The 21,352-nt window shown below is 37.5% G+C and overlaps 9 protein-coding genes across 9 annotated transcripts; 5 read left to right on the top strand and 4 right to left on the bottom strand. All coding sequences in view use genetic code 12, as the record gives it.

Moving 5' to 3' along the window:
* Positions 1–1,470: 1,470 nt before the first annotated feature.
* Positions 1,471–3,183, top strand: PTR22 (Ptr22p; the record flags this gene model as incomplete). The annotated part of the gene is made up of 1 exon (XM_007375950.1): positions 1,471–3,183. The coding sequence occupies one exon, from the start codon at positions 1,471–1,473 to the stop codon at positions 3,181–3,183; it is 1,713 nt and encodes a 570-aa protein (XP_007376012.1).
* A 705-nt stretch (positions 3,184–3,888) lies between these two features.
* On the top strand, positions 3,889–6,081 carry RAD53 (serine/threonine/tyrosine protein kinase; the record flags this gene model as incomplete). Its single annotated transcript, XM_007375949.1, has 1 exon — positions 3,889–6,081. One exon carries the CDS (start codon positions 3,889–3,891, stop codon positions 6,079–6,081), a length of 2,193 nt encoding a protein of 730 aa, XP_007376011.1.
* On the bottom strand, positions 5,512–7,511 carry SPAPADRAFT_61808 (uncharacterized protein; the record flags this gene model as incomplete). The annotated part of the gene is made up of 1 exon (XM_007375948.1): positions 5,512–7,511. The coding sequence occupies one exon, from the start codon at positions 7,032–7,034 to the stop codon at positions 6,210–6,212; it is 825 nt and encodes a 274-aa protein (XP_007376010.1).
* Positions 7,512–7,601: 90 nt separating this feature from the next.
* On the top strand, positions 7,602–8,678 carry SPAPADRAFT_141506 (peptidylprolyl isomerase; the record flags this gene model as incomplete). The annotated part of the gene is made up of 1 exon (XM_007375947.1): positions 7,602–8,678. The coding sequence occupies one exon, from the start codon at positions 7,602–7,604 to the stop codon at positions 8,676–8,678; it is 1,077 nt and encodes a 358-aa protein (XP_007376009.1).
* A 20-nt stretch (positions 8,679–8,698) lies between these two features.
* On the bottom strand, positions 8,699–10,147 carry SPAPADRAFT_141490 (cleavage polyadenylation factor subunit; the record flags this gene model as incomplete). The annotated part of the gene is made up of 2 exons (XM_007375946.1): positions 8,699–8,938; positions 9,005–10,147. 2 exons carry the CDS (start codon positions 10,145–10,147, stop codon positions 8,699–8,701), a joined length of 1,383 nt encoding a protein of 460 aa, XP_007376008.1.
* A 221-nt stretch (positions 10,148–10,368) lies between these two features.
* Positions 10,369–11,181, bottom strand: SPAPADRAFT_61806 (Sol1p; the record flags this gene model as incomplete). The annotated part of the gene is made up of 1 exon (XM_007375945.1): positions 10,369–11,181. One exon carries the CDS (start codon positions 11,179–11,181, stop codon positions 10,369–10,371), a length of 813 nt encoding a protein of 270 aa, XP_007376007.1.
* Positions 11,182–13,013: 1,832 nt separating this feature from the next.
* Positions 13,014–14,543, bottom strand: SPAPADRAFT_61805 (leucine-rich repeat domain-containing protein; the record flags this gene model as incomplete). Its single annotated transcript, XM_007375944.1, has 2 exons — positions 13,014–13,950; positions 14,026–14,543. 2 exons carry the CDS (start codon positions 14,541–14,543, stop codon positions 13,014–13,016), a joined length of 1,455 nt encoding a protein of 484 aa, XP_007376006.1.
* Positions 14,544–16,704: 2,161 nt separating this feature from the next.
* SPAPADRAFT_61804 (phosphatase) lies at positions 16,705–18,587 on the top strand (the record flags this gene model as incomplete). The annotated part of the gene is made up of 1 exon (XM_007375943.1): positions 16,705–18,587. One exon carries the CDS (start codon positions 16,992–16,994, stop codon positions 18,180–18,182), a length of 1,191 nt encoding a protein of 396 aa, XP_007376005.1.
* A 495-nt stretch (positions 18,588–19,082) lies between these two features.
* SOF1 (rRNA-processing protein) lies at positions 19,083–20,296 on the top strand (the record flags this gene model as incomplete). The annotated part of the gene is made up of 2 exons (XM_007375942.1): positions 19,083–20,076; positions 20,289–20,296. 2 exons carry the CDS (start codon positions 19,083–19,085, stop codon positions 20,294–20,296), a joined length of 1,002 nt encoding a protein of 333 aa, XP_007376004.1.
* Positions 20,297–21,352: the final 1,056 nt, after the last annotated feature.

Here is a 21,352-nt window from a genome sequence, read left to right as displayed (position 1 = left end):
TGCGATAACAGGAATACGTAACGGACCCTGTAACGGAAACAAATGCTTGGCGATTGGGTGAAAAATATAGATAACTGATTGCAAAAAAACACTACGTCATGCCACTAGTTTATCAAAGCAAAAATTTAGGACTTTGTTCAACAGGTGATGAACTAATTTGCTTAGATAACCTGAATGGCCTTAGTGCATAACAATGACCATGCCAGGCCCGTCTGAGACAATTGATAGACTTCGAGTCAAGATTCATCAGACAATAGAACGAAGCTGTAAGTCATTCAGCCACGCCATAGTCAACAAAGGACCTTCCTTTCGGACAGTAAACCTTTTTTTTAGTTTTGTTTTTTTTGTTTAAATTAAAAATTCTACCTTGACGAGATAACGCAATGGCTCCTGCCATATTGTTTAGCATCTTCATTATCTATGTAAATCTTATCTCTATTGGGCTGATAGTTTTTTATTTTGAGGCCTTGTGTTGCTACCCCAATGTCCCGACTTGGCAAGACTTGGCAAACCCCCACCAGACCTGATCCAATCTCCACTACTCAAATGCCCTTCAGTAAGGGGCCGTTCTCCTACAGGCAAGAAACTGCGCAGTGCGGAGGTGACTAATTGCTTGCCGAGATGTCGCAATCGCTGCCACGGCAATAAGACTCATCCACCTCAATCTCGTAATAGCTCTCGCTAGTGGGGCTGGCTCAATTGTTTAATTAAACCTCAATTGGGGTTTTTGGATCCTTGTGATGAGATGGCACGAATCACGTGAACTACCGGAACAATTAAATGCAGATGAACACTCCGAAACAATGAGATTGGTACGGCATGAGGGGACGAAAAAGCAATTTTGTACGATTTTGACATTCCTTAATCGGAAGTTAAACGCATCATACCGACAGATGCCGCATTTTTTTTGCATTGTTCGGTAGGGCGTCACAATCTCAGGAAGTTTATTTATCCTTAGCGCTAAAAAATATCTCATTTCTTTTTGGGGCGCTGGTTTTAATAGTGACGCAAACATCACTGATACGAACTAAAAAGCTTATTTCTTTTTAGGACGATGAGCAGCAAAGGGCGTTTTGTAGCGTAATTCACATAGTAGATTAATATTTTTCAATTATTATATGTCACTCCACATCGGACCTGATTTGATTTGTGTTACTTTTTCTGGTGGTCAAAGTCCAATAAGACTGTACTATTGTTGTTGATAAGAACTCCAAATTTCTTTTTAAGCGTCATCTGGTTTCAATTTCGCAATATTTTTTAATTATTTCCCGGTGGAGTACAAAATAAGATAATAAAAATTTTCCATTATATTTTGCAATATACACAGTTTTTTTTTATCAGTTTGAACCAAACCCCATCAAATATATAAAGCAGCCAAGAATTCCAATTGAAAGCTGTTTAATTTTCTTGTCTTTTTTTTCTCTTTTTCTTGTTTATTCAGTTTTATCACACATTATACCCAACCAAACAATGTCTGTTGAAAAAGTTCCTGAAGAAAGCTTAGACAAGAACTTGTCCAACGTTGAGCAAAACGTCAGTCTTGGTGGCGATTTCGAAAATGACGACGGTAGAGAACCAACCGACTTGGAATTGAAGACCTTGAGACACATCTCTGAATCCATTCCATTCAGATGTTGGTTAGTTGCCATTGTCGAATTAGCTGAAAGATTCGCTTACTATGGTTTATCTGCTCCATTCCAAAACTATATGCAAAATGGTCCAAACGACACTCCTCCAGGTTTGTTGGCTTTGAACCAAAGTGGTGCTTCTGCTTTATCCTACTTTTTCCAATTTTGGTGTTATGTTACTCCAATTCTTGGTGGTTGGATCGCTGATACCTACTGGGGTAAGTACAAGACCATTTTCTACTTCTGTATCTTGTATATCATTGGTATCTTCATTTTGTTCATCACTTCCTTGCCATCCATCACTTCCAGAACCACCGGTCTTGCTGGTTATATCGTTTCCATTATTATCATTGGTTTAGCTACTGGTGGTGTCAAGTCCAACGTTTCCCCATTGATTGCTGATCAAATTCCAAAGACCAAGCCAGTTATCAAGGTTTTAAAGTCTGGTGAACGTGTTATCCAAGATCCAAACATTACCATTCAAAACGTTTTCATGTTCTTCTATCTTATGATTAACATTGGTTCCATGTCTGTTATTGCTACTACTGAAATGGAAGCCCACATTGGTTTCTGGGCCGCTTACTTGTTGCCATTCTGTTTCTTCTTCATTGCTCTTGCTGCTTTGATTCTCGGTAGAAACCAATATGTTAAGATTCCAGTCAGTGAAAAGATTATTAACAAGACCTTCAAGTGTGCTTGGATTGCTGTTACTAACAAGTTCGACTTGGAAGAATGTAAGCCATCTGTCCACCCAGAAAGAAACTACCCATGGACCGACCATTTTGTTGAAGAAATCAGAAGAGCTCTTTACGCTTGTAAGGTTTTCATTTTCTACCCAATTTACTGGGTCGTTTACGGTCAAATGTTGAACAATTTCGTTTCTGTTGCCGGTACTATGGAATTGCACGGATTACCAAACGATATCTTGCAAGCTATTGACTCCCTTACCATTATTATTTTCATTCCTATCTTTGAAAGATTGGTGTACCCATTCATTAGAAGATTCACTCCATTCAAGGCTGTCACCAAGATTTTCTGGGGTTTCATGTTCGGTACCGCTGCCATGGTTTACGCTGCTGTTTTGCAACACTACATTTACAAGGCCGGTCCATGTTACGACATGCCAATGGCCTGTGCTCCAGAATACGCCAACACTCCAAACCACATCCACGTTGCTCTCCAAACTCCAGCTTATTTCTTCATTGCCATTTCTGAAATCTTGGCTTCTATTACCGGTTTAGAATACGCTTACACCAAGGCTCCAATTTCCATGAAGTCCTTCATCATGTCTATATTCTTGGTTACCAATGCCTTTGGTTCTATTTTGGGTATTGCTATCTCCTCCACTTTCGAAGATCCAAAGATGGTCTGGACTTTCACTGGTTTGGCTATTTCCTGTTTCATTGCTGGTGTTGCCTTCTGGTTATGTTTCAAGCACTACAACTTGAAGGAAGAAGAATTGAACAACTTGGAATACGATGGTGATGATGAACACATTCCTCACGATTTACAACCAATCACTTCCCTCGCTCACTCCCACAAGAGTCTTGCTTAAACAATACCACAAACATATACACACACACACAAACAAATATTTGTCTCCAGGCATATTTCTTCAGTTCAGTTGGGTTAGGTAAAACCTATGTTTTATGTTCATGTATTTATACGATATAGAATGATTTTTAATAAAATTAATGTTATTGAAACTATTTCCTTGTAGTTGTCTTGTGAGTTTAGTTTGGGTTTCGCATCCACATAAAAAAATAAGGCGAGAAAATATTCCGCTAAAATGTAACGTAACATTACATGGTCAAATTACCACTGAATTTACTAGAGTAAATATGGCTCATGTGCAATCAAATTGGATTCATCAGTACTACGTCTGGGCGTTGAACATGACCAGAACTTTATTGTTTTGTAGCGAATAGGATTAAGGTGGATTGTCATGTTGATGTACATGGCCGTTAAAAGTGAGTACTAGTAGTTGGTTGATTGGATACATTTGAAGAATCGTATAAATTTAAATATCCTGAACCGCCAAATGGCTGCTTGAACAACCAGTACGATCTTCTACAAACCTTTCTTTAACTCTAATTCTACATGGTTGCATAAAGACTAATTCTCTAATAGGCAAAAGTTTGAGCCGCACGTTCGCCAAAAAAAAAAAAACTTCACGACCAAAAATCGAAATAGGCAACCAAAAAATAACAACGCGTATCTCTAATGACTAAATTAATCTAAGAACTATCCAATCTATCAAATGGAAACACAGCCGCAAACGCAACCAACCCAACAATCGCCGCTAACACAGCCGCTGTCAAACGCGACCGGCGACTCCAACCGAATATGCCGTCTTCTCTGTCTGACGGGGCAACTCCAACCCTACGATTTATTGCTTGATCATCCAATCGTCAAGAGTAAAATGACGTGGACTTTTGGACGTGGGTCCGATTGCGATTTGGTCATTGGACAAGGACACATGCGTGTCCTGAGCAGACATTTCAGAATATGGCTTGAAGTGGGAAAGACTAGCGTGTGGATCACGGATATAAGCACCAACGGAACGTACTTGAATGGCGTTCGATTAGTTAAGCTGCAAAAATTTATGTTGAATCAAGGCGACGAGATTAGTGTAGGTGTGGGTAAAGAAACCGACGTTATAAAGTTTATTGTCTTGTTTAGTGATGCATTCAACCCAACTACCCTGGCAAGCTCGAACATAAGTGATGAAGACCAACTGGGTATTCATCGTGACTTCATAATCAAAAATGAAACTATAGGCCAGGGGGCATTTGCCACAGTTAAAAAGGCAGTGGAGAGAAATACTGGTGAAGCATATGCCGTCAAGATTATTAATAGAAGAAAAGCATTGAATACTGGTGGTGGTGATGCCATGACTGGTGTAGAACGGGAGTTGTCGATTTTGGGCAAGTTAGATCATCCAAATATCGTGAAGATGAAGAGTTTTTATGAAGATATGGACAATTATTATATTGTGATGGAATTGGTCCCAGGTGGGGATTTGATGGATTTTGTAGCTGCCAACGGTGCTATTGGTGAAGATGCTACCCAAGTTATAACCAAACAAATCTTGGAAGGTATAGCGTATGTGCATAAAAAGGGAATATCTCACCGTGATTTGAAACCAGACAACATTCTTATCAAACAGGATGATCCCATTTTGGTCAAGATAACCGATTTTGGATTAGCTAAATTCAGTGACAACACTACATTCATGAAAACATTTTGTGGAACGTTAGCATATGTGGCTCCTGAAGTGATTACTGGGAAATACGGACTGTCACAAACTCCAGATCTGCTTCTGCTGCTGCCCAAGAACAACTATTCTTGTTTGGTAGACATCTGGTCGCTAGGATGTTTAGTGTATGTTCTCTTGACATCTCATTTGCCATTCAATGGGAAAACCCAAGCTAACATGTTCACCAAGATCAAACGAGGAGAGTTCCATGAGGCACCTTTGAATTCGTACGAAGTGTCTCAGGAAGGACGAGACTTTCTTGAATGTTGTCTTCAAGTGAACCCACGTCTTCGAATTACTGCTGAGGAAGCACTTAAACATAAGTGGTTGGCCGATGTATATACCGAGGAGTCACAGCAATTGAGTCTTTCACAATCACAGTCGCAACAATCGAGAAAGATCGACAATGGAATACCTATAGATACCTCCATGAGTAAAATTGACGAGGATATAATGTTACGTCCGTTGGATCAAAAGAAGAAACATAATCAAGAGTTCAAAGTGCCTAAGCGGGTGGTACCATTATCACAACCCCATGCCGTTCCTCATCCTCGAGCTTCTCCAATTGAAGAGATCACAAATAAGGGAAAGCGAGACCGAGAACATCCTCCTCTGGCATCTGAAAATGGCAAACGTTCCAAGATACGCAAGTTTGAAGCATTGAGTATCCACGAGCCTTCGTACTTGAAGAATAATGAGTTGCTGGACATCAAAGAAGAGTCTGCAACTCTGAATATTAATGAAGATGCATTTATCACGTTGGAGCCTTTGCCGGGATCGCTTTGTGGTCGGGCCATTTCTATTAATAAACCGGTGTTTTCCATTGGCAGAAGTGATGCGTGTGATTTCGAATTTAATGACGATCGATTATCGAAAATCCATTGTTTGATTCATAAAAGTGAGAATGACGGGATTTGGTTGTTGGACATGAGCACAAACTCATGCATTATAAATAGTACGATTATTGGAAGAGATAAAAAGGCGAAATTAACGAGTGGTCAATCGTTGTACTTGTTTCAAGACCATAAATCAGATGAGCAAGTTGGGTTTAAGGTAGTAATACACAATGAATCAGGTGAGGACGACAGTCAATCAGATGTTGATATTTTCCCTCAAGATACTCGTGATAGACAATTCAAGAATGTTGTCTTGCGTGAAGGCGCTTTGAATCCTTCACTGGGGATGTTTTACTAGACAATTTATAGACAAATACGCATATTTTAATTCTTCAAATAGTATAAATATTTAGCATTATTTACAGTAGCTATTCATATAAAAGATGTTACTATTTACAGTCTATATGGGGGGAGCGTGCTAAGAAATCACTCAAACAATTCAACAAGTTTGTCAGTTTGTTCCTTTCGATTTGAAATCGAATGGGTTATACACAAATACCCGATATTCGCATTTGGAAAGTCGATTAAAAATTGCAAAAGCTTATATCGCAAATCATCAAAATATTTCTTTTCAAATGCTTGTTTGGAAGCATCGTCAATTAACTCGTTAAACTGGGCTACATCTAGTTTAATATCAAAGATCAAATTTCTTTCCAAGCATGCTAATAACAATTCTTGGTTGGTAAGATTCCAGATATTGGCTTGGGAATTGAACCCACATAAATAATAATTGTCAACTTGCAAGTAATTATAATGGTGTTGTAACTGGTTGCGTAAATAAGATATTGGATAAAGGGATGTAGGAACAATTTTACTAGTTAGTCCCAAAGCTCGTGCTAATAGTTTCACGCGATGAGGCTCTAAATTATAGGCGGTTTTCAAGGATAAATCAGCTAATTTAGTTTCATTCATGTGGATGGTTTCCGTGGTTAAAGTCTTGATCGGCTTCAGAGACCATATTTTGGGCAATAATGGTGGAATTACACATGTACGTGGGGTGATTTCGGGGAAGACATAACAGATCAAGGGGGTTAACTCTTCGAATATCAATGCAATAAGCGCAAATAATGGAAGTCTAATCACATCATGAGGAGTACGTTTGAGTAGTTGATATTGACTTCTTGATATGTTGAATAATTCAGGTGTTATAGTTTGTTCATAGTCAAAACCGGTGCTACGTTTGACATCACCGGTGGCTCGCAGATTACGTGCCCGGTATTCTATTCTGTCCAGAGACAATTTCTGGGCCATTATTTCCGTTAACTTGGTGAATGGTGGTAGTTTTATGGAAATGTCATTACCACGATTATCTAATTGGTTCCCAATTTTAAATATATGGTTTCTTAATTGTTTGGTTTGTTTATTATTGTTCCAAATGTTGACAACCCCAACTTTATAGAACCCATACAACGTCTTTCCGTATTTGAACACTTGTTTGAAGAAAAGGCTTGCTCCCAGTTTATCTGGATGCTCCAATTTAACTTCATGGAATACATGCTTCCGTCCTTTCACCTCTAATGGTAGTGAAGTTATACAGTTGATATCATCATTATTAGATATGTTATTTTTTGTGTAGAGTGTAGTCAACAATTGCGATTGTTTGATTTCTTTCTCGAGTAAAACTTTTGTCGGTGGCAACCTGTAGAACAATGCGGGACTGGATACCCCTTTGGACACACTCATTAGGACTGTTTTTTTGCTCTCTTTCAAGGGTTATGGTTGATGTTGCTAGAAAACAAATTCGTCTTTACTCTTTTTTTTTTCTTCTGTTCTTTCTAAAAACCTTTGATAGAACCACTTTTCTTGGTCAAAGCAAATATGGCAACACCAGTTAAGAGAATCACTACGCGTGACGATTTAGATAAATGGTTAGATTCACAAACATTTAATCAAGTTCTCTCATTTATTACCGATTTACAGGAATCCATAGTCGGTAAACCCAACGACGAACCAATTACAGAATCACAAATAGTCACTCAGCTTCAAGCAGTACTTGACAGTATCAACACTATAATCGACAATCATCCTGTTATCCAGGAGAAAGACATTTCAAGGTTTGGTAAAGTTGAATTCCGTGATTTTTACGACAATGTGGCCAAACAGTCACCAAGTTTACTCTCGCCTTTACTTACTAATCAGGAACATACTCTTGAAATAGCAACATATTTCAATGAATCGTGGGGAGACCGAACAAGAATCGATTATGGATCAGGTCACGAACTCAACTTCATCTGCGTCCTTTTCTGTCTTAAGCAACTCGACTGTATCACACCACAAGACTACCCAGGACTACTCCTCCATGTTTTCACCAAATATATGAAAACAATGAGGCGATTACAAAAGCAGTACTGGTTGGAACCAGCCGGTTCTCATGGTGTCTGGGGATTAGACGACTATCATTTCCTACCATTCCTTTTTGGTGCTGCACAATTGCTGACCCACCCTCACATGAAACCCAAACTGATTCATAACCCAGAGTTGGTGGAAATGTACAAGAACAAATACATGTATATGGAATGTATTGACTTTATTAATAACATCAAAACCACCAGAAACGGAGAAAAATTGAGTATCCGTTGGCATTCACCTATGTTGGATGATATATCGGCTGCGAAAAGTTGGGCCAAGATCAAAGAGGGGATGGTTAAAATGTACAAGGTCGAAGTATTGGGGAAATTACCGATTATGCAGCATTTTATGTTTGGTCAATTGATACCTTGTCCCCCAGGTGTTAGTGCCCCTCATGAACATCATGAAGATGAATGTGGGCATATTCATAGTAAAGATTTGGTGAATACTTGGGGCGATTGTTGTGGGATAAAGATTCCCAGTGCCATTGCCGCCAGTGAAGCACTTAAAAAGGAACAATCACAAAAGCCAATTCCGTTTGATTAGTATATTCATTCTATATAAATCTATTCGTTATATCCTATATTTGTAGCTATTAATACATTTCGAGGAAATACCCCTGGGAATGGCAACAATACTTTTAATTTCTTCTTATCATCATCAAATTTGGAGACATGCACATATCCCAATACGCTCGAATTCAACAAGTCTCTAGGTGATTTGTTGGTTTGGGGTAATTGCGTAATGGCTATAATGGAATTGTCGAGATTAGAACTGCTTGGTTCTTCTAAAATAGCATAGTATTTCTCCAATAAGTCTTCTGATTTCTTGCTATCTTCATCGAGCTCTTCAGCAGTGTTTGCATCTCCCACTGGGAGGAATGACAATGATGACATCAAGTCCCTGGTAACCACTGGCTTGTAAATGACAAGATCGTGCAAGTCAATATCGGTTTTGAATGGAGACAATCTGGTTTTATTAGTACCATTAAAATATTCCTTAATTGTTTGTTCTTGAACTCGTCTTATAAAACTCTCATTGACATCAACCACCCCGGGACTACCAGGTACTTTAACGATATCTAAATTCGATTTATGTTTAAACTTTTTCCCCAAGTCAATACTAAGCTTCTCATTACCTATGACAACTAAGATATTAACTTGAAAATCACTAACAATATTTTCAATGACACTGAAATCCTTAATGTCAAGCAGGGGCGTGTCAATAATGACACCTCCATTTCTAACACTCAAATCTTGCTCTAATCTCGACAATACGGTAATACCCAATTGTGAGATTTGGTACTTGTACAAGTCCAAGTTTTCTCTAATGGAACTGAACCCAAAATTCTTAACAATAGGTTGTTTGGGGTTATGTGCTAAACTACCACTTGTAGTGGTAAATCCATATCCACCACTGGTTTCCAAATCAAAAGAGTCACTAACTGGAGTAGCGCTAATGGACCCAGGAAGAGCAAATACACCATCTCGAGGGTTTAGATTAACTAATACTGGGCAACTGTCCATTTTCACAGCATATCCACTCAATATCTTACATAAACTGGTTTTACCACATGCATCACCTCCCAACACCAACACTCTCGGTCCCATAATTAGTTCTCCCGGGTTCAAAATATTGTGGTCAGTGCACAGTTGTCGTTTTTGCTCAATTGCTAAATGGAGATTAAGATAGTTGTCCATACATGATTCAGTACTGATATATTCGCTAAATTCATTATCTTCAGAACTAAGTTCTCCAATGTTGTCAATAAGATGGTATGAGATAGAAACGTCTTCTATGGGCGCATAGATGGCACATTTTACCCCACTGAGATGTATGTGGACATTAAGTGGGAGCTCTGTGCCGAATATTTCTGCCACACCTGAAGTTACGGTGAAGTCGAGGGTAGTTTTAAACGGAATTTCAATACGCCATTCGGACTTGTGAGGGATATTTATAATTGCAGTAGATGTAACTGGATCATTAGAATCAGTTCCAAAGCCTGGAATTGACATGTTTGTGTATAAAGAAGCGATGCTTATTGGTTTAAACAATGTTTACTGTTGAAAAATCTGTAGATGGTGTTTTGCTAGAATTTTTGCTTGTCGCGAAAATGTTGGCGACATTCAGTTTACGACACATGACACCACAATAGCCTACAACATAAATTTGTTTCATAGTTTGACCAACTTGACCAGTCAAGCTGAATATATTACGTCTCCTATTTACTATACACTTAAATAAAACTCAACTTTTTTGGCTTTATCTTCATTTGATTCTTGTTTAATTTGACTATCCTTTTAACTCCAGTCCTATGATTCACCAACTCCATATGGGTTTCATAATCTACTTTTGATGAATCTTCTATAAATGGATTGTCTTCTTTCTTTGTCTTGGGAGTGGTTGGGCCATCTATAAATGGATTTTCCAATTTCACTCTCGGGATCAATTTCGATTGTCCAAGAGTCATTGTTTCTACTTCTTTCTCGTCGTCGTCTTCTTCGTCGGAAAATGCATTGTTAAAACTCTTTCCATGCCAATTGTCAACCATGCTCAGAGTAATGACTTGGGCCTTGGGTGTGGCTGTGACTGTGACATCCTCTATTGCTTCTTCTTCTTCATGCATACACAACGGTTGACTAAATGTAATATTTCCACTGCTAGTGGTAGTACTGACGCCACTAGTACGTCTTTTCCTGCCTGACCCGACGGTTGAAGGCACAGGCAACAATAATCCAAATGAAAGTCTTTCTTTACCCAATTCGGCATCGGTTTCAAACAATAAATCATTGATCTTCTTGCGTCGAGTTGTACCACTACCAGTAGTATTACGAGCAGGTGATTTCTGCGGCGTGAATTCTGGAGTCACTGGGATTTGATGTTTATTGGTATGTGCCAATGGTGTGGTGATTGGTGCTACATTTAAAAATGGTTTCTTGGTGGCAGTACATGGAGTTAGCAAATTATGAGTAGTTGAAATTGGTGTAGAAGTTGTACAATGGCGTGATATACGACTTGGACGTTCTGGGGTCTGAGGTACGTATGACATTTTGATGGATCAATGTTTTTTTATAAAGAAAATCACTAGCTAATGAATAAGGAGGTAAAAGTGTAAGGACAAAAAAACACGTCCTTTTTGTAATTTTTTTTTCGACTTCGTTACTTGCGCTGCGGAAATGTGGTTTTACGGAAATGGCTGGTTGGCCTGCATAGAAGTATATGCCCTATTGTTCCCATATCATCAAGGTTGCAAATATTTTCCAGATCAAACCTATCTGCTGTAGCTGTCCGGGTTTCACTCTTCTGCTTCTTTTTTTTGAGTAAACACTATCCTCGTATGGTTTCCTGTAATATCTAAACGCTGAAAGTGCTTGCAGTGTGTAGGAAACATAATCTGTCCCACTAATTTATTCTTTTCAAGATATAACCATTTTAAACTTGCAGGAATGAAATTTATATCTACCTTGCTTATTTGACACCGTAAGATATTCAATATAACAAGCTCAAAGTGATGATTCGTATTTAAGAAAGAAAATTTCAGAGTTAGTTCGGTGAGTGGGTTATTTTCTATACTTAAACGAATAAGATTTGGCGGCATGATCCAATTATCCAAACTATTTATTGAGTTGTCATAAAAGATTAAACCTTTCTAATTCACAAACCTATTCCAGTCCTCATATGATGATAGATCTTCGATCTCATTATGAGACAATGATAAATTCGTGAGCGATGAAGGAAATCAAAAACTTTATAGGTTATTAATTCTACAATCAGACATATACAACGCTTTCAAGTTCACGATATGTTCAAATAAGGTTTCTTCATCATTCCATCTCCATGGATTTGAATTAATAACCATATACAGTAAAGATAAATCTTTGTTTCGTGAGTTTTTTTTTATTTAGAATGTTCAATTTTCTGGATGGAAGATGGAATTTTATAATGCTATGATAAAAGTGGATGATGGTGACTTTTAAATGCGAGTCTGCAAAATTCAAGCACTATAGAGATGTATCAAAAACCAAATAATCAAGTATCGGATTTTTTGAATAAGGGAACCTGGTTTTGTATTTTTGAAGTAGTTGTATGCACACCTATCTTGTGACCACATGTACATTTCGAATGAAAAGTTTCCCATAGAAGATTGGCTATACCATTTAGTGGTGTTCCTCTTTGAGTCTTGTCAGAATATTGCTAATGTCCTTTTGCTTAATCAGGAGCTATCAAATATAGAATTAATAACGCGGAATTGCTCATTACGAATTATGAGACACAAGAAGCAAAAACAGTAGCAGTGATCAAAGTGGTATTAGACAGAAACCAACTATATTCGAGTAATAAAGCACGATCTTCAAAAGTGACAGTTGGTCATTTAGACTATATTAATAAAAGCACGAATTTCCTCTTTTACCTGACCCACTAGCTTTCTTTTGAGTACCTCCCCCAAATAACACAAGTTTAAGTTGAAAAAATATTTGATATTCCTGGTTGCCTTATTGTTCTTAACCTTCCATAAATATCAGTTGAGAGATATCTTTTTCGTATTTAGGTGTTTATGATTATATTTTATATCCTACTCTGGTGGCGTTTAGCAGTTTAATTGATTTGTTTACATGTAATCGTGTGCAGCAGATTCACTAGATATAAACGAAAATATACGTGTTCTGATTTTATTTCTCGAGCTGTATGTTCTATTTAAAATATATCAAGGACTTTTTAACTATTGGTTCTTCTGATACTGGTATCTCCATTATCAACCTTATAATCTTCTAAAAAAAAACTTGCTCTATATGTTCAAGAAATTTTAACGTGGAAATGTCCAAGCTGGAAGTCAATGTCATTGCAAAGTAGTCTATATTGCAAAGGATTCTATTTCTATATCTATAAACGTCCTCTTTCGAACACGTGTAAACTGTTAATATTAAATTTACGTTTCTTTACTTTACCCAAATGTAATTCCAAATCATCGTAGAATTGATTAATACCCACAATACCTAATCCGCTGCTTGCAACTCCTCTAAGGATGGAATTTTTCCCAAGATCTAAACTTTGCAATTGACTTTGCTCGCCGTTTTTAAACACTATTGATGTTATTTCATTTTCCGACAAGTCCAAATGACTCAACTGCTTAAAGCTAGGTGGAAATTCAAACTTCAGATTTAATCTATTCATGGAAAGATTGAGCCTTTTTAAGCTTGCTGGAATGTGATCTACTTCAATCTTGGTTATACGACATCTGGCAAGATTCAAATCGGAAAGTTTGAACTGGTAATTGTCGTTAAATAATGGAAACTTCAGATTTAATTCGGTTATTGGATTGACCTGAAGATCTAGTTTTGTTAGGTTGGGAGGGATTATCCAGCCATCCAAGTGATCAATCAAGTTGTGGAATAATTCTAACGTATCCAAATTAACAAGCTTTTGCCAATGGCCATATGATGAGATATCCACAATTCTATTCCCTGCCAATGTCAAGTTCTTAAGTGAAGTTGGGAATTGCAAAAAGTGTAAATCACTTGTTTTGCATTCGGTCATGTTCAAATTGGTTAAACCGTGAGGAAATTCAAAGGGGGTTTGTTGATTGTCATCACATACTAGTGGGTTCATTGATATATTCAATATTTCTAACCATCGCGGAAGATTGGATAAGTTTTCAATCTTAGTGAGCTCATTATTGCTAATACCTAGATTTGTTAATCTGGCGGGCCACCCAATGAAGTCATTAATGAGCTTCAATGCACGGTCATCTAGTTTGTTATCATTCAATAAAAGTATATCTAAATCCACAGGCCATGTGTTTCCTGTGATAGACTTTATTCTGTTGCTGGACAAGTCTAATGTTCGTAATCGGGGTGGTAAATGGTCAATCACAATCGTTTCTATTTCGTTATACGTTAACATAAGGGTAGTCAAATTAGATGGGATCTTATTCAGTAAAATCTCAAGATTGTGGATATTAGACTTGTTGAAATAAACATCGTTGACATTTGTAGGAATTATTAAGGTGGAGATATCGGTCAGATTATTCCATGATAGATCAAGACTATTCAACACCAGAGGAAGTTGTATCCCCAGCCAATCATTAATTTCATGCCCTAAAAATACAATCTCGTTAAGTTTGGGGTGTTCCATTAATGCGGTATTGTGAATTAGTCCCCGTCGTACCATTTTCAAACTCATTCCTGAAAAGTGAACCTTTCTCAAATTAGCAAACGATATTAAAAATTGGAAATCAGCAAGGGTAAGCTCACATCTTTCCAACGTCACTTCTATTTCATCCACTCGGTTAATTCTATCACGATACATCTCCAAGACTTCTTTAATACCTTGAAAACTACTAGCACCACTAACTAGAAGTAGTCGTTTAGGAACAATCTCAGGGAAATCGTCCATGAATCGAAAGATTTCCATACCGTGAAATGTAATAAATTCTCGTTTATGAATAGGATACGTTGATACATAGGGTCTTTTTGTGGGCATGATTACGAAATGTAATTCATTGGAGTAGTAATGGCGAATTAGTAGAGTTCGGATACTGACATCAGGGAAATACATAAAGAAATCAATAAGGTGATCGACTGTGAGAAAGTCAAAGATTTGCGTTATTATATCATCAGGGAGTCTAGGAAGGTAGGATTCTAGGAATGTATTTAGATATTCATCGTCATTGGTGGTCATAATTGGTAACCCTAATTACTAATCATTAGATACAGTATATTCATTTTTTTTTAATAAAAAAAAAGACAAAATATTTTGGTGCGTGTGCGGCGGAAGTTTCCTAAATGGGAGCATTGCAAATTTGTGCTTGGTTATTAGAGATGCACATAAGTTTTACATTTCAATGGTAGCAACTATGTAAACAGCTTTAGAACTGGTAATTAGAAAATATGTTTGTTAATAATACCTGGTAGTAAGATGTTTGAAACTTACATGAATAATATTGGTTAAATTCATCACAAAATTTGTAAATGTTGAATTAGAGATTATTGTGTACTTACTCTGTAGTTGTTCATATACCAGTGGTGTAATCAGGTTTAAATAAAACACAACATAATCTCATTAAGCTTTGAAATATCTCGTCATATTCCTTCAAAGAGTCAATGATATTTTATTTTTGTTTGTACTTCCATTATTTCTTAGCCTCGGTTTGAAGTTGTTTTTTTTGCAGCATTTGGATCCCCCAATTTTACTAAACTCCGAAATACTTCAACGAAGTACAGAAACTTACCATATTATATAGCTATGTATTATCAGTCACGGCTATAGAGTCTGGTAACTATTTAAATAGAGTTATCTGAAACTGGAATCGAAAATTATGACACGAGGAATCCGGATTTTCCGAGGTATAATCTGAGCCTCTCGCAGCAGGGCTAAACTTCTGATAAGAAATTTTTTTTCTAAAATGTTTATTGCATGCACCTCGGCATATGGGTGTTCTCAAATGAGATCAGTTCCAGTACGGATATGTGAGTGAATAAGAATGGTATAATAGATATTGTTTCAAGATATATTGTGGGGATAAACAATGAAGTTAGATCATACGATTTTCTGGATCCCAATTACAGATCTTTAACATGCATGAGTATGTCTATTTTCCCTCAACCGGGTTAATTCTTTTTGACCTTGAACTTTGCAAATCTTTTTTTTTGCCAGTGCACTGTGTCCAATGGAGTTCTTAGTAATTACCTGAAGTTATTAGGTAATAATTACCTCTGCAGATAGTGGCTAATTCTAAACTAAATTTCCGTTGCGCCTGGTAATTAAGTGTAGCAGTTTTATTTTTTTTTGATTGTTGAATATGCACAAGGTGTTAAACCAGGAATAGATTTAGTTCAGAAGCAGGAACTGTAACTTAGATTCAATAGCGGAAATGCAACTTCCCTTGAGTCATTTTCCTTGTCCTTTTTTTATTTTTTTTTTTTACCAAGAGTTTGCTTTTGTAACTTCCAGAAAACCTCCATTGTTTTGGTTGCAATTATAATAAAGGGGGGCTGAACCAAGAAGACTTCGTCCAATAGCAAATCTAGAAGTTACACATAGCAATACCAAATGTTACATAGGCGTAGTCTACTTTCAAGTGGTGTATTCCTAATTAGCTATCATTTGTCATCAAATAACTAAACATTTTTATTATTCGAATTACAAGCCAATTAGCATTGTTTTCGTGTAATTGGATTTTTTTTTTCTATTTTTTTTTTCTTTTTTGTTTCTTATTTGACAATAGGCAAAAAAAATGGAAATGTAAAAAAAACTCCCACAAATGGAAGTGAGAATTTCAATTATAGGGGAACAATAGTCTCCTTATGAATAATTAGCCATATCATTGTTGCAAACACAATTCATATCCATAGTTCTCTATCTGGTCAACAGGGGATTGGCACTATTTTGGGGCGTTCACCTTGAAAGCATCCTCCTTCCTTTTTCTTTTCTGGCAATTTTCCTGATTCAGACACGCCCTTTTTCCAGTTTTTTTTTTTCTCTGTTTCTTTTTTTTTTTTCCGCACTGGACCTTGTGCGCTAAATATCGATACACTCGCACTTGCCCAAACAAACTACCACAGTTGCCCGTCATAACAATCATAGCATCATACGTCATACTGTTGACCCATCACTAAATACATCCTGGTATAAGCATACACTTTTTCAAACAGCATTCTAGCATCGGGCGTGTGGTAAATCTAGATGAAATAACACCACAGTAGTGATAAAATTCTTTTATTGGCAACACACATTATTTACTCACAACACACGCTTGACACACACACACACGTACACTTGGCCCATAATACAATATACACACATCCAACCATCACACCACACATATAGAATTAATACACCTGATACAGCAAGCACATCACTATGGGTAATTTCCTAATGTCAATCTTTTGTTGTGCTGGTTCTTCACGCGATGAAGGTGATGACAAAATTCAGCTGAGACCGGCAACGTCCCAGAATCAAGAATTAGCAGCTAATAATAATGGTGCTTCTGCTCCTGCTAAACAGAAACTTAGCAACCTGCCGCAACATGATGAAGTACGAAATAGTAATAATAACAACAACAACAACAACGATGTTTTATCGAATGGTAGTGTATCCCCTAAGCATGTTCCTAGTATTGAACCAGAAATAATAGAAAATGACGAAGAGGATGATGACGAAGATGAAGACGACGATGTTTTCATTAAAAAGTCAAAAATAACGAAGAAAGATTTACTTGATGATGAGCATTCAGAAACCGATACAATTACAAATACTAATGATTCAAACAACACACCTCAACAACCACAACAAGAAAACAGCAATAACCATAATGGAAGCACTAATAATACACCGGACAAGCCTATAGAAACATCCACATTTCAAGATTACGACAATGATATAGAAATGGAAGAAGAAGATGATGAGGAAGAGGAAGATGAAGTCATGGAAGAAGATGAAGAGTCATATCTTGATCTCACTAAGCTTCAAGAAGGTCAAGCATACAACCCCGAGACTGGATTCCTTCTTGGCCACAAAGACAAGAACTTCAATGGTAAAAAGTGTCTTGTGCTTGATTTGGATGAAACATTAGTTCACTCTTCATTCAAATATTTAAGATCGGCCGATTTTGTCATTCCTGTAGAAATTGATAATCAAATCCACCACGTTTATGTGATTAAGCGTCCTGGAGTTGATGAGTTCCTACAAAAAGTCGGGCAATGGTTTGAAGTTGTTGTATTCACTGCATCGGTAGCCAAATATGGTGATCCATTATTGGATAAGTTGGATTTATACCATCTGGTACATCATCGATTATTTCGAGATTCTTGTTACAATTACCAAGGTAATTTCATCAAGAATTTATCGCAAGTTGGCCGTCCTTTGACTGATACCATTATAATTGATAATTCTCCTGCTAGTTATATTTTCCATCCTCAACATTCAGTTCCTATAAGTTCATGGTTTAGTGATACTCATGACAATGAATTATTAGATCTTTTACCATTATTGAAAGATTTATCCAGCGGTAACGTCGATGATGTCGGAATGGTATTAGATATAAGTTTATAAGCTTGCTAGAGAACCATGTTTTCTATGTATATCTAATAATATTTGTATTATAGATTAACTCAAGTGTTGACATATTTCCAGTTTGATGGATATGACGATATTAAATAAGATAGTGCAAGAACTGCCCAATACGTTCGCATGTGGTAACAAAATCTATCTTTATCACACACACACACACAGAGTGCCATTAAAGGTTTATGTCTCAGTGCCAAATTAGAAGGATAAATCTAATTAAACTTCAGATATTGAACTGTTTAGGTCCAAGTTTGAGAAAATAGCAATTAAAGATATGAATATAGACACCGATTTTGAAATCAGGGAGGACGTAAATGAAAACATTCCCACTTCTACTCGGATGCAGAGTCGACTGTAGCAGAGAAAAGAACTTGTCTCTATGTAAATTATATAAAAATAAATTGTTATGTTTAAACAAAAAAATTTGAACGAATCTGTAGTACAACACAAGAATAGTCAAGAGGGTAATCATTCTGGATGTCTACGCCTAGACTTGAGATAAAAACCGAGCCATATTGCGCCAATATGAATCCACTAGTACAAGCAACATCCAGAAAATGATGATTCTAAATGCGCCGCACTCTTAAAAAAAATTTACAGATGCGATGCACTGTTTTCTATACATCGATATAAACCTACGATCATAAGCCAATACAATAACCAAGGAATATGAAGATAAAAACTATAAGCAGATCATCAGACACTTATGTGCCAGTACGAAACACCCAGGAATCAGCCCTTCCACGTAATCTCAACCCAGCATTGCATCCGTTTGAACGTGCTCGTGAATACACAACGGCCCTTACTGCCACAAAGCTTGAACGAATGTTTGCCCAACCCTTTATTGGACAGTTAGGCCATGGTCACCGTGATGGTGTGTATGTAATGGCGAGGGATTTCTCCAGCACTAGTCAATTTGCCAGTGGGTCCGGTGATGGGGTCATCAAGTACTGGAACTTGACTTCGCGAGATGAGATTGCCAGCTTCAGAGCCCACGTTGGTATGGTTAGCGGATTGGTCGTGTGTAAAGAAGGCAAAATGTTGAGTTGTGGTGATGATAAGACTATTAAGTTATGGAGTGTTGATTCAGAGGAGTTTGATAAGAAAGTAGGTGATGATGAGATCTATAGTGGAAGCCAAGGGTTGATCAAGACCTTTGTGGGTGACGCTGCATTCAAGGGGATTGATCGTCACCGCAACGACCCTATTTTTGTCACTGGTGGTGCTACGATTCAACTTTGGGACATGAATAGGTCGAAATACACCAGTGATTTATCATGGGGTGCCGATAACGTGACTACAGTTAAGTTTAACCAGACTGAAACTAATATTATTGCATCTGCGGGGTCAGATAATTCCGTTGTGTTGTACGATGTGAGAACAAACACCGCTATTCAAAAGGTTGTTTTAAGTTTACGTACAAATTCCATCAGTTGGAACCCTATGGAAGCATTTAATTTCGCAACCGGAAGTGATGACCACAATGCATACCTCTGGGATATGCGTAATTTGGGAAGATCCTTGAATGTTTATAAAGACCATGTTGCTGGTATTATGGATGTGGACTTCTCGCCTACCGGTGAAGAATTGGTTACTGGGTCATACGACAAGACCATTAGAATTTTCAAAACCAGACTGGGCCATTCGCGTGATATTTATCATACTAAGCGTATGCAAAGAATTTTTTGTGTAAAGTACAGCAGTGACGCAAGGTACATATTGTCTGGATCTGACGATACTAATGTGAGAGTGTGGAGAGCCAACGCCTCGGATAGAGCCAATATCAAGTCTGCCAGACAACGATCTAAGATGGAATACGACAATGCCTTGAAGGAAAGATACAAGCATATGCCTGAGATCAAGCGTATTAGTAGACATCGTCATGTTCCAATTGTTGTGAAGAAGGCGCAAGAAATTAAACGAGTTGAAATTGAAAGCTTGAAACGAAGAGAAGATAATGACAGAAGACATAGTAAGCCAGGTTCTAAGCCATTTGTCTCTGAAAGAGAAAAGCATATTAGAGGGAAGGCCATTTAGAAGCATCACGTGAGTAGATTTTATACATTCTAAAATTTCTATTTTTTTTGTTAGTCCAATGAAAATGAAATTATTTGACTGATTTTATTTTTTATTTTTTTTTTTGTTCTGTCGGCAAAGTAAAATTCCAGACATCTAAAATCCGGAATAACCGTAGGCCAAGTTTGTCTGTAGTAGTGACAACACCAGGTGTGTAAAACTGTACCACCTATAAGGAACATCTAAGCCCAAGTCCAAGCCTACCTCCTTAAAAGTAGCCCATCGTCAGGTGTTTAACGGACCATTGAGCAAATTCTATTTGCTGATCCCACGCCATTTCCAAGTGGTTTTTCCAAAGTGCACACAAAAATTGATTTTGTCTCGCTTTCTCACCCTTGAATTTTCTCAATCAGTTTGACCAATCTGACCACCATCTTTCACCTTCTCCTGGCAATCACTTATATATATATATATTAATCAATCAATCAATCCGTCCATCCATACATACGCATTTACATATAGACATACACATAGAGACACAACCAAATATGCCAGATAAACACAAACTTAAACTCTTTGGCAAACACAAGGATGCAGAGTTGAGTCCCTCACCATCAGCAACTTCTCCCGGCACCTCCAGCTCAACCCAACAAAGAAGATTCTTGGGATTTTCAATTGGGAAGCAGGAATCTGGTGAATCGCTTGCGTCACCCACAGTAACCAACGATCGCGGCAACCCGGTCACACTACTTAATCTGATGCAATCACCCACCACTCTGCAACAAGTGACATCACCAGTGACGGTTCTGATGATTGATAAGCAAGACTCAAATCACCTGTTTGCCAAACCTAGTTCTATGGTTGATTTAAAGCGATTCTTTAAGCCTACCAAGAAGTCCAATTCTAGAACCGGAGGTAAGGAAGCCACCACCCCTCAACATTATTCCAACCAAATTCACTCTCCAGGGATTCAATCACGCGAGCATTCAAGCACATCGCTTGCTAATTTAATTAACCAAACTTCTTCACAATTACTTCACAATGCATCTCATCTGACCAACTCCAATCGAGATCCATTCACAGATGATAATTCTCCTTTAGTCAAGCGATATGGGAAGATTGGCAAGGAGTTAGGAAGT

This window comes from Spathaspora passalidarum, assembly GCF_000223485.1.
Source record: "Spathaspora passalidarum NRRL Y-27907 unplaced genomic scaffold SPAPAscaffold_5, whole genome shotgun sequence".
Taxonomy (NCBI): Eukaryota; Fungi; Ascomycota; class Pichiomycetes; order Serinales; family Debaryomycetaceae; genus Spathaspora; species Spathaspora passalidarum.
This window is presented reverse-complemented; position numbering and strand designations above follow the sequence as displayed.